Source organism: Astatotilapia calliptera, chromosome 1 (genome assembly GCF_900246225.1).
Source record: "Astatotilapia calliptera chromosome 1, fAstCal1.2, whole genome shotgun sequence".
Classification (NCBI taxonomy): Eukaryota; Metazoa; Chordata; class Actinopteri; order Cichliformes; family Cichlidae; genus Astatotilapia; species Astatotilapia calliptera.
This window is the reverse complement of record NC_039302.1, coordinates 20,382,887-20,394,963: the sequence shown is the minus strand read 5'-3', so window position 1 is coordinate 20,394,963 and position 12,077 is coordinate 20,382,887. Positions and strand designations below refer to the sequence as shown.

At 38.8% G+C, this 12,077-nt stretch overlaps 1 protein-coding gene across 7 annotated transcripts in view; it reads left to right on the top strand.

The window, feature by feature from the left end:
* rnf111 (ring finger protein 111) overlaps positions 1–12,077 on the top strand; it is a 40,741-nt gene that overhangs the window by 9,030 nt on the left and 19,634 nt on the right. For 6 of the 7 annotated variants that reach the window (XM_026168801.1, XM_026168793.1, XM_026168826.1 and 3 more), the window contains 2 exons: positions 2,640–3,599; positions 9,407–9,539. In XM_026168801.1, the coding sequence (XP_026024586.1) occupies positions 2,723–3,599; positions 9,407–9,539 (1,010 nt within the window). In that variant the 5' untranslated portion in view covers positions 2,640–2,722. The remainder of the gene's footprint in view (positions 1–2,639; positions 3,600–9,406; positions 9,540–12,077) is intronic. The other variant, XM_026168809.1, reaches the window with a different exon arrangement.

The window sequence follows — 12,077 nt, the reverse complement described above, 5'->3', positions numbered from 1 at the left end:
ATGCATGCAGTGTTCTTCATGTTTGGTATTTTAGCTTTTAGCTCCATTTTTTCTAAAAGCAGATTGAAGCAGGAAATTGAAATCCAATTCATATTGTTGTGAATTGTGTGTTCCCAGCACACAATGTGGACAGGGACTAGCAAAGCACTGATTTCATATTTTTGTGTTGTGTTACATCACTTGTACTTCCAGATGGCTGCATTGACAGAGTTGGTACAATATGTTCCCAAATTATATTCTGAAATAGTAGCATCATGAATTTGTTTTCTGATTGCATCGGGTCAACAAGTACGACCAGCTTGTTGCTACATGCATACAGTGCAGACTATTTGACTTTGGGTTTACTGATGGTATAAAGCGCCCTAAATCAGAAAAAAGTTAGCCAGAAAAATACTGATCTGCTTTTTAAGAGATGATCAAATAGTTTGTTCGTGCTTGAAAATACCTTATACAGAACTAGACTGATTGTGTTAATGCCAATATTTGGGAAGTTTAAATTTCTCTATCAATATATTTGCAACTGTTGAGGTACATATAGTGTATTATAGCTTTACTGAAAAATGAACATGATAGGATTGCCGATTATTAACCCTTCAGTACCTAACCTATTGCAAAGTCACTGCTTGGCTCCATTCTGGTGCTACTCTACTGCATTTGCTGCAGTAATCTTTGAGCCTTAGCTGTTCTGATGGAACAACTATGTGATGTTGCTATTACCCCCAAACATATTTCTCTGCATTATAATCAGTAAAACGAAAGATTCTGATGCCAAAACATGAATGCTCATAAGGTATATTAAATAAGCCAGTATCCACTTATACATGGATATATAGGTCAGGCTAGGATCCCATGTTCTACAGTATGTAAACAGAATGTTTTCTGCCCTTTTTAATAGCAATTTTAAAGCCTTTTCTATTACAGATTTCTAATGTGTACCTTTGCAGTCCATATGTTTCCAAACACAAATCCAGGATTGCCAATAATGCCAAGCTATGCAATATATTTATTATGTAATATATTGCAAGAAAGTATTCTGCTTTACATCTACTGAATTCTGGATTTGATTTGATATTTATGATTGAATTAAAAGCAGTTTCCAGTTTCACTGATCACTAAATGGCATCGTGATTTTCTTGACAGTTTGGAAACAGAGCCCTATCGGTTTTTATACTCCATGTTGGTGCAAAGAGCACTGTTGACTGCTGTGTGCTTTTAGAATGTACACGTGGAGTCACGGAAATTGCTTTTTTTTGTTGTATGTGCAAAAATGGTTTAAATTTCACAAATGACTGGGTTTGTCGTTGTTCTGGGAGACTTCAAAACCACTGTGAAAAAATTTCCCGCGGCACCAGAGTGAAAAAGGCTCCTTCTCTTCACAGATACACGTTGGTGCACCCAAATATAACTCATATAGTCTCAGAGTCATGAAATAAACGCGAGAATTTGTCTCCCTTTCAGATTTTTTTTTTTTTTTTTGTCATGCTTTTCTTGGTATCCACAACAATGCAAACATATCAGGGCTGTTGACTCATCATTACTTTGAGTCAGCCTATGGGTATTTATTTACTGTCTTTAATCAGCAGCTTGGGGTCATTCTGTGTTAATTTGTATGAGAAAACAAAATGACCTGTTCAGTGAATAGATTGTCTTGTATTTAGACGGTGAGGTATTGTTTTAGATTACTGTTTCTTCATGTTGTTGATTGGCCAGTGAAATGTCAAAAATGTTTACCTTGAACAATTCAGTGCAGAATGAAAATAGAAGTATAATTGTCTTACAGTCTATTTAAAAAATGCTGCATTTGGTTAAGGATATTAAGAATGAAGACTTGTTCGTGCATTCATGCACTTCTCGGAGTCAGGAAGTCTAGCTCCGGCCTAGCTGTGTTCACCTGCTCTTGAGTTGGAATAAGGAAACACAGTTTAGTCCTGAAAGACGACATGATAAATCATTGCTAGGAGTGATTAAATAACTTGTTGACAGCTGTCTGCAGGTTTTATCCAGCTTATTATTAAAGTATTCAAATAAAAATATTCTCAGACTTTGTTTAGTTTTGTTTTTTAGTTTCAACATGAATGAGTGTTTACTTGAATTAAGAAATGATTATTTTTCTCCTTTTAAACACCATCAGTACAGAACAATCATCTACTATTTCTCTTTTATGCATCTTAGATTAAATGTATGTTTCTTACCTGTTTTTGCATCTAGTGTTTTTTGTTTGTCTGTTTGTTTGTTGTCGTTTTGTTTTTGTTGTAGGATAGGCTGCAGAGGCCATAACAGAGTCCATCAGTAGTTGATGCTTTTGGTTTTCCCTCTCCGTGTATTTTCTTCTGGATGTGTAAACAAACATTTACATTTACTTCAGTTTAAATGATGTCTGTAAGGCAGATTGTAGTCATGTTTGAAGAACACTGAAAAGCACATGATTGAATTGTCTTATTTAGTTAAGTTGGTCAATTGAAGCTGCCTGACTACTGAGGACTTTAAGTGTGTTTACTGTGTAACATAGACTATTAATACCTCATCCATCAGACCTACATTGAGCTGACAGTACTCATTCACATTTTGCTTATTTTATTTTCTGTTTCTTTGTTGACTGACCTGTGTTATTTAACTCTTACATTTTCCCCCTTTTCTAGGTTTGGTGACATGCAGTGGTGAGAAGCTTTGGAATTAATGCAAGTTCACTTGGTTTTTGCTCCTTGAGGTCAGACCTGCCACCATGAAGAGTGAGGTGCCGTCTGAGGCCGCCAACAGACAGGAGCATATGAAGGAGCAACTGGTGAATCCCGAACCCATGGAGGCATCCAAGAGCTTCCCTAACAACATGGAGGTGATTGGAAAAGCTGGCAGCGATTTTGAAACTCTTTGTGAGTCGAGGCATCGGCCCCTGAGAGACACAGGGACACATAGAGACTCAGAACGGAGCTTTCCCGGACGTAGAAAACGAAAAGGCCAACAGGCAGGCCCATCAGACTGCTCGCTCAAGGATGGCCACATCAGTGAGAGTTCACTGGCACCTCAGCGTCCCAGAGTAGAACTTTTACAGCAACCCAGCGAGGATGAGCATAATCACGAGTCCTCTTTTAGTGACTGTGCTTCGTCCCCTTCATCCAGCCTGCGATTCGGGGACTCAGACACTCTTAGCTCGGAGGACGAGGGGGAAGCAGGAGCAACAGGAGGCCAACATAAGGCCCCTGCCCTGACAGGAGGCGGAGCCACTGGAGTCGGCTTGCGCCCTGCTATGGGCCGAACTCGGGGCAGCCGCACTCATAACTGGGTGCGGTCTGATGCTGAGCCCGTGCTGCTGAAGCGGGCGTGCCTGAGCAGCCGACGGCCTCTACATAGGAAACGCTTTGTGAAAACGGCTCCTGGAGGAGGTCAGCGGACTCAGAAGCAAAAGGAGAGACTACTACAACAGAGAAAGAATCGTGAAATGTTTGCACGCAAGAAGTATGCTCTACACCACAGCACCAGTAGTTCCAGTGAGGAGCTCAGCGGCGACTTGTCCTCTGAATCTTCTACTGAAGCAGAGGATGAGATGTATGTAGATGTCAGCAGCACTAGCAGCCAGACCAACAGTGCTGCTGTGGCCTCAGGTAATCACTAACCCTTACTTTGTTATACATTTATCTCTGTGTTACATTACTTTGTAGGATTAGTTTTTAGTGCTTAATGAATTGACAAGTAAGGGAATAATTTATTTTCTCAGTAACCAGTCTGTAAAAGAAAGAGTAGATTGTTTGGACATGACATGGGGTAAGATGGGTTTTATATGTACCAGCAGGCAAAATTATACACCACAGCCTGGGCATTTATTTTTCCATTATGTAATGGGTTGTTTTCAGCTCTTTGAAGAAAAAATCACCACACTTGTAACATTATGATGGAAATTATTTCTCCTAAACATCACGGTCACCATGATCTCTAATGCTGCACAACCATCCAGCATGAATTAACATATTTTAATTGAAGTACGTTGATGCAATGTTAAATTAACATGCACTGAAAAGCGGAACAGAAAAAACAGAAATGGCTCGTGAGGTCAACATGTGTCGTACAGCTTTCACTGACTGCTTTTATTCACAATAAAGGTTGTTAGTGTGGTAGATTAAAAACAAAAAAATATATATATATCCAAATTACTGTAATATTCATACAGTAATGTGCAAAAGTATTGAGTCACTCCTTATTTGTTTATATTTTTCTTCCAAAGAGCCAGGATTCAATCAGTAATTATCCAGACTTTTAAACGGTCTCTTTGGACATTAACTGCTATTTTTTTTAATTCCCTTTCAATCAGGTCCTTGTACTTGATCATTTTCAGAGGAATACTTTCTTTTTTAGTCAAGAGATGGACGAGCACTGTCCACAAATAACAGTGCTATAGTTTTTGTACATGACATAGCTGTTTTCTACTTTGACTGTTCATTTAAAGGAACTATATTATTATTATTATTATTATATTATATTATTAAATAACAGACATCTTAGCAAAGGACCAATTTAAAATTGCATTTTTAGCAGCAGCCGGTCACAAAAGCAGATGATTTAGTTCCATTTGTTTAATCGAATCTATGACAAAAAGCTAAAAATAACAGTCTGGTAGGCATAAACATAAGTTTTTTGGCCAACAAGGTGATTGACAGAGAGTTATTAGCCAAAAACGTAGCTTCAATGGTGTGCAGAGTGTCGTTAAAAATTGGAGGAAACTAGGCAAAAGAAGAACTGACAGGCTTAAAATACTATCAAAGGAAGACGGAGAGTATCTGAAAGTCATGTCTCTAATAGGAAAGCATCTGATTGACAACAATTTAAATTTTCACCATGACAACGATCCTAAACACACTGCCAATTCAATAAAAGCATATTACATATAGTGGAACAATATGAGTCATTATCAAAGCACTGTGGGATCATCTTGATAGAGAACAGAACAAAAAATTTGAATGTCTTTCGAGAAGCCTAGAGAACTATTCCTTAATACTACTTAACAAAATTACAAGAAAACCTGGCTAACACAGTTCAGACTGTGTTTAAAAATGAAGGAGGTTGTACCAAACATTGACTTTCAAGATGTTAGAACTGTATAGTTCACCTATTACACCAATTGCACCAATTTCCCTTTTCCTGAGAAGACTGACTCAAGAGTAGCAGAGTACGGAATTTTTATAGACTTCCTGTTCCCTCACAGCACAATCAGGATCTAATTCTCTGGTGTAGAAGTTTAATGATGAAAAGTATCTCATTTGTTTCTGTAGTTGGAGCCGCTAGCTCTTTAGGTGTGCTGTTACAATTTTGGACTCCAGGTTTGGTTGGGTAGGGTCTCCTACTCCATAATTACTGCGGAATCACAGATGAACAATAGCATCGCTATTAGGGCGGGGTGACGTAGAAGTTTTAAGGTGCAACCATTAGAGCAGTCCTACCCATATATCGCACAGTGTGAAAAGAATCTCAGTAGTGCACAGGTGAGAGAAACACACATTTCCAGGATGAAGAGATTTTTGTATGTTTAATACAATTAATTAATCATAACTAACATAAATGGACAGATATCAGCTGAACAGCTAAAATGCTTTTGTGATGTTTTGGCTTTTTTTCCCTAACAGTTTAACCTTCGACCTATAGACCTGTGTCTGCTCTTTAATGTAACATTTGCACACTGTGTTTTTCACCAATTTAAACACTCGGGGTGAGAAAAAAAAAGGTTATGGCGACAAGACAGATGACTGTCTATCAAAATGCAGTCAGATTAGATCAGATTACGGTGTAATTTAAACATTAAATCATAAGTCATAAAGATCCTCTTTACTTTCATTTAATAATAATGATGGGTCAGTGTAGCTGTTATACACACACATTTACATGTTCAGAAGCATGCATGTGTCCGAACACATCTATCTTGCAAGGTTACATGCAGTGATTGACATGAAGCCATAGCGAGGTAGATTCAATTGTGAATATTATAATAATTATACCACTGAAATAATACAACAGTGTGTACTGCAATCTGAAAGCACAAATGGGAAAACCAGAGTGAAACTAACCACAGAGGTTCAAGTAGAAGCTACTGAAGTGCTGAGCTCCAAACACAGAACTACTTTACCGAGACCTTGCAGTAACGTCCAGCACAGTGTCAGGACACAGCCAAAGCCAGATTTATGGTCCCATATTTTCGTCCATTTTTGTAGCCTAGGTTTGGTGACATGCAGTGGTGAGCCAAAGTTGAGAAAGTCCTTAGTTGTTTTTAACACTATGTTTCACTGTATTACAAAGAACTTCTTTAAATAGTTTGACTTCTTTCAGGCTAAGCTGAAAACTAAACAAGAGTAGTCAGCATTCCAGATAATTTTTAAACTTCCCCCAGCGGGCAGTAGACCACCATAACGTATAGATGTGGGTCTGAAAAGCTCTGTGTACACCTATACATGACCCGCACAGTACCATGAGGGTCCTTAAGAGAAAGAGGCCTTCATCTGGCCTCCTATAAAGACGGACCACAGCTGCTTGGCTAGCCCCTGCTGTGAGCCTGTTGGAAAATCATGGCTTGGCACAGCATGGCTAAATGAGACTAACATGAGCAAAATGAAAACCCTATTAATTTCTGTTTTCTGAAGCTGGATCAGAGTCTACAGGTTTTCCTTTTACAGAAGGAGATTTTATTCTGGCTTACTAGCATGTCCCGTTAATATGAAAGGAAACTAAAAAAATTAAATGAACTTTATTATAGTTTTTGACTTGCATTACAGCATTTCATAAATGTGATGAATGTTGAAACATACATTAGAATTTGATGGCTGAATAATCAGAGCCCTACCTCAGAGAAATGCCAACTGCTGCCCTCTGTACCTGTTCAGGTTTATGAAGCCACTAAATTCAAACTATAACTTTGTGATTTGTTTCTCAGTGACTGTAAGAATGAAATCCTTTGAAAAGCTCCACCTCCGCCTTCGTTCATTGTTTCTTTCATGTAGCTGTTTAGCCCGAGCGATATTTCTGCTGCTGTGGCCCTAAGGGAGAATGGAAAGTTAGTTGTTGTGCCTTTGTGGTGGGAGACAGGTGGGAGAAAACTCAAACACTGTAGAGCAGCAGCCTTTGCATAGAAACAGTGAGTCTCTGAGGAAAAACAAGGCATTTGTTTACAGCAGGGAAAAGCAAGGAGGCAAGTGATGAAACCTTTCTTGTCCAGGGTTTGACGTAGGTGTGTGATGTAGAGAGGAAAGAGTTAAATCATACACGATGTATTAAAATGGGAAAACAATATCACAGCCAAATTTAATTTCAATTCAGTTTCAATGCAGTTTACACCTTAATTGAATTTCTTTAACAAAATCAAATAAAAATTCTGGTAAATTACTGGTTTAAACACAGATCAGACTCTTGGCCAAACTAAATTGCCTCAAGCATATTATGTGTCCTTACAGTGTTGTGTTTTTTTTTAAAAGGTATAGTAATACGAGGTGTTGTTTATCTTATTAAACATTGCACATATTGGCTACAGTTCCCAACCAACTTGTTGTTTTTGTGACTACATAAAGGCTTCACCTGAGTGCCAGGCAGCTAGACTTGCAGAAGGTGCTAAGCAGCAGTTCTCATGAGAGAGTAGGAATAGAAATCACACTGGGGAATTAGACTTCAGTAACATGGCAAGTCACTTGGTGATATGCACAAAGACACGGTTTAACTAAGCAAACAAAGTGCACAAATATACTCTAGCACTAAGTAAATTAAGCAAGCATTAATTTAAGTTATTTTAAAATCTCTTAACCAGCTTCCACAAGCTCTGTTCTACAAATCTTTCTGAATTTCATTCCTTAGAGATCATAAGGTGTTACAGTTTAAATGTGCTATACGCTGTAAGCCTGCCTTGGTATTTATGTGGAAGGCCAACCATGTTGGAGAGAACTTGTAAGTTTGACTGAAACACCCAATGCATGAGTCAGCAACTCTGACTTGCACTGAGATATTGTGATAATAATTAGAAACAGGCATGGGACTGTAAGCAGAAATAATCATGTCTCTGACTTATACTGTGTATTGTCGTCATCATTAGTGGAGACAAATTTATAGTTTCAAGTCTGGAGCTAACCCTAAAATAAATTCATGTTTGGGGACACTGCTGTCATTACCCTACCATGGCACCGGCACTGCCTCCATTTGCAGTGCTGAGAGGAATGATGCAGTTCTCTCCAACTAGTTTGCCATGACTAACCTGTTTGAGCAGTGCCTATGATGCACTGGGCTCCTTGAGTATAATGTGGGTGGCATTAATACATGCACCCACACAGGACCCCTTGAGTGTTATTAATTGACCACATACATTAGATATAAATCGTAAAATTAAATAAATACACATTTGTGGGTTTGCATAATGCTTATTGTATTTTTTAAAATGGATTACTTTACAAATAATGTAATAATATCTTCTGGTTTCCTTCTTTTGATGTGTCAGTGCAACCATTAACGCTTTGCAGACGCACCTTAGTGTTAAGGTCCCATGGTGTTAAGTGCAAGTAGAGATAGAGTGGGATCTGTTGCATTGATTACATTTCTCTTGTGCCCAGAGCTGCTGAACTGAGCAATTTCAGCACAAAGGTTTATTGGTTGGGTTATTTGTATGCTTTAAGCTAGTTATTTATATTTAACTTGATTCTGGTAAGCAGAAAACTGAGATTAATAAAAATTCGGACTATGACATGTTTATGCTGTTTGTTTTATTGTAGTTAGATGATATTTGCATTTATCAGATAGTATCTGGTCAGTTTATTAGAACTGGGGGGGAAATTGATACAATGGTATTGTCATATGGTGGTATTGTATCAATGCAGGGACACATGATATCTATATTTTCTTAAATACATTAAATTACTCTGGGGATACTATGAAAAAGAGGGCTCATCTCGTACATCCTGGGATAACATTAGGTGAGCAAACATACATTTTATTGACTCAACTGAAAAAACATCCAACATTGGACACACTTTGCTGTGAACTAGGAGTCAGCTTCATCAAGCTAGCTAAGGGCTCAGTCACATGAGTAAAAGTAGGACAGCAACATCCTTGCATCTACAAGAAAATCTGCCTGGTGATTGCATTGAATCTTTTAACATTCTGTGACCGATTGCAGCTTTTGATGTCTAAATGGTTGCACAGAGCTTGAGCGTGTTGATCGCAAGGTACAGATTGCATGATAGGAGGCAACCTTTCTGCAAGCAGTTGAACTCTGACCTGGACTGACTGCAATCACCATCAGAGAAAGTTGAAGGCTTGCACATAACTGTGATCTAATAATCAATATGTTAAAAATGTAAATAATAATGCATCATGAGTGAAATATTGTGATAATATTGTATTGTAGGGAGTCTGGAGTACTACACTAACTTTTGGTAATGGATTTATTCAGGTGCTCTGGACGAGGATGTCGTGGTGATTGAGGCGTCTCCAGCTCCCGCTCCTGCTGTCCCTGCAAGTGAGGAGATCAATGTGACCTCAACGGACAGTGAGGTAGAGATCGTCACAGTTGGAGATGGGTTCAGGTAGGCACCCCAGCTTTTTGAGTAATTAGTGAGAGTAAAATAAGATCTGAAATTAATTTGACCCTGATTCTATTTTGAATTCTTAAGGGTTTTAGGTGGATGCAGACTAAGCGTCTGAACTGTTAGTACAGTTTGCTTTTTTATCAGCAAACAAAAACTCAAGCCCAGTATTGTGAAAGTTGGGTTAGGACTTTTCTTAACTTGCAAAAATAGACTTTTACGCATGTGCTGTTAATGCTGTTTTTGTATACCAGTGCTATGCATTACGCTTTCACAACAATGCAAAGTGTCCACTTGGGTCAGTGTGGCAGATTAATGCGAGACTTTCTGCAGATACTAAAGTTTCTGGCAAAGCTACATCCTTAGCGTACCTTTTAGCAGACTAGGTAATAACTCCTCAACTTTGACACGAGCTACTGACATGACTACCTATGGGAGTGAATGATTCTGTTGATTGACATATGAGGGAATGGTAAATGCATTAGATGGGAGGCACCAATGCTAAGAGACTGGTTGGCAACTATCTGGCAATCCACAGGTTGCTGGAAAAAAATATGCATACCATGTGAATGCCTGCTGGTTAGTGGCAGATGCTAAAGCTTCATTCATGCAGTCCTAGAGATCTGCCAGTGACGCCCAGTAACCACTGGTCACCAGAGAAAATTGTTTCTTCTGTGACAATTGGCAAGAAGTCACTAGTGAAAACTGAAACTAGAAACTGATCACAAAGAGGTACACAGTGCTGCACTGAAAACCACCTTACTGTTGCTTTGGTCATTAGCAGGTTGCTGCACTCGACTGTAGTTTGCATGGAAGAAACAATCTTGTCTACAAACACCTGCAAACCCCTTCCAAGTGTTCGTGAAACTATGAGAAGTGCAACACAAACTGAAAAGAGACCATTTGTAGAAACTGCGCATTTTGAAACATGTTGTTTGTCACAATATGGTAAATCTTTTTTTTTTCTATTTTGCTTTGCATTTTTATCCAGTTTTAGCTCAGTGGGTCAATTTTAACTCATCAAGAGAAGAGCATCTTCCATTCAAACTAAGGGTGACCATTGCAGTCTGCTATTAACCAAATAAGATCTTTGGTGCAGTAGGGTCCTCTTTGCAACTGTTTTCACATAGTGACAGCCGGCAACTCACTTGCCATCCAGTTAGGAAATGCACATTTTTCTCTAGCATCTGGGGTGGGGTTACCAGGAGGGTAACAACTTATCTAGTTCTGTGTGATGTAGCCTAACCACTGTGAAATCTTTACCAGACATCAGCTGCAGAGCAAAGGGGAATTGCTTTGTATCAGGACATGGCTTTCCTCTTAAATTTACTGGAATAGCTAAGACACTGTTAGCTCCAGCTTCAGCACTTTGCTCGCTTAGACCTTTTATTTTAAGGGTTGATCTGTGATAATGTGCAGTAAGGATAGTTTAAAATGCCTTATAAGACTTAAACCAAGCGCTAGACAGCTGGTTTTGTTAGTGTGGGTGTAGCCATTTTGACAGAACTAGAAAAAGGAGTAAGTGCAGGTTGGTCATTGCTTGCTTAAAGAGAAGTTGTAGGATGGGGGTGTGTAGTGCTTTAGTTGATTTGTTTTGCTCATGGATTCCATAGCTCTGCTTACATTGAACAGAGAAACCAGTCCTAGTAGAGCTGCATGCCTACATGTTTATAGCTGTAAACCCACATCACCCTGAAGCCACCTACGCTGTGCCTCTGCCATTTAAATCTTTCTAGATATGTCAAGCACAATGTGAGGTCAACCAGATGCGTGACTAAAGGTTTATAGTTAAATATAGTTAACTTGTTACACCACGAATGATTTAAGTGGCAGGGACAAAAAAAAGTCACTTTGACATGCCGCTTTTTTATATGCTACTAAAATTGTAAAACTATATATAACCAATGTGAATAATGATCCCATATCACAGAATAATTCTAAAATTCATGTTTCATGTATACATGTATACATGTATACATCAGAACGTATTCCAGACTTGTTTTTTTAACATCACTAGAGGTTTATTATGTAAGCTTAAAACTACCATGGAGTAGATGTAGTGCTATATTGTGGCAAAGAATAACAACAATAACTAGCTGCTTCCACACTGAGTCCCTTATCCCGAGGATGGAGTCCAACTTTACCAACCTCTGGTGCGTACGGAGAAAGTTGTAGTCCTAGTTTTGCTCTGCAGCCTCTTGGGCTCAGCATTGCAGCACATGAACCAGTTCTGTACCTTTTTGTTGTTTAGAGTGGTTCTCCACAGCAGAACGACGGCATGCACAAGGCTGGTTGGACTGTGCACAACTGCGTAATAGACTTTCTGGAGAGACAGCTAAATGATATCAAGGACCGCCACAGCAGTGCCAGCTAACAGAATTACTCACTAATAAAGAAACTGCTAAAATGACATGCAGAATATACTTATCCTACTTTTGATATACCTGGGCATCTCACACAAGTAAAGTCCGTATTTAGGGAAACACTGTATACATTGCATAGCCTGATTGGTATCATGGCTGCCATATCACTGTATAT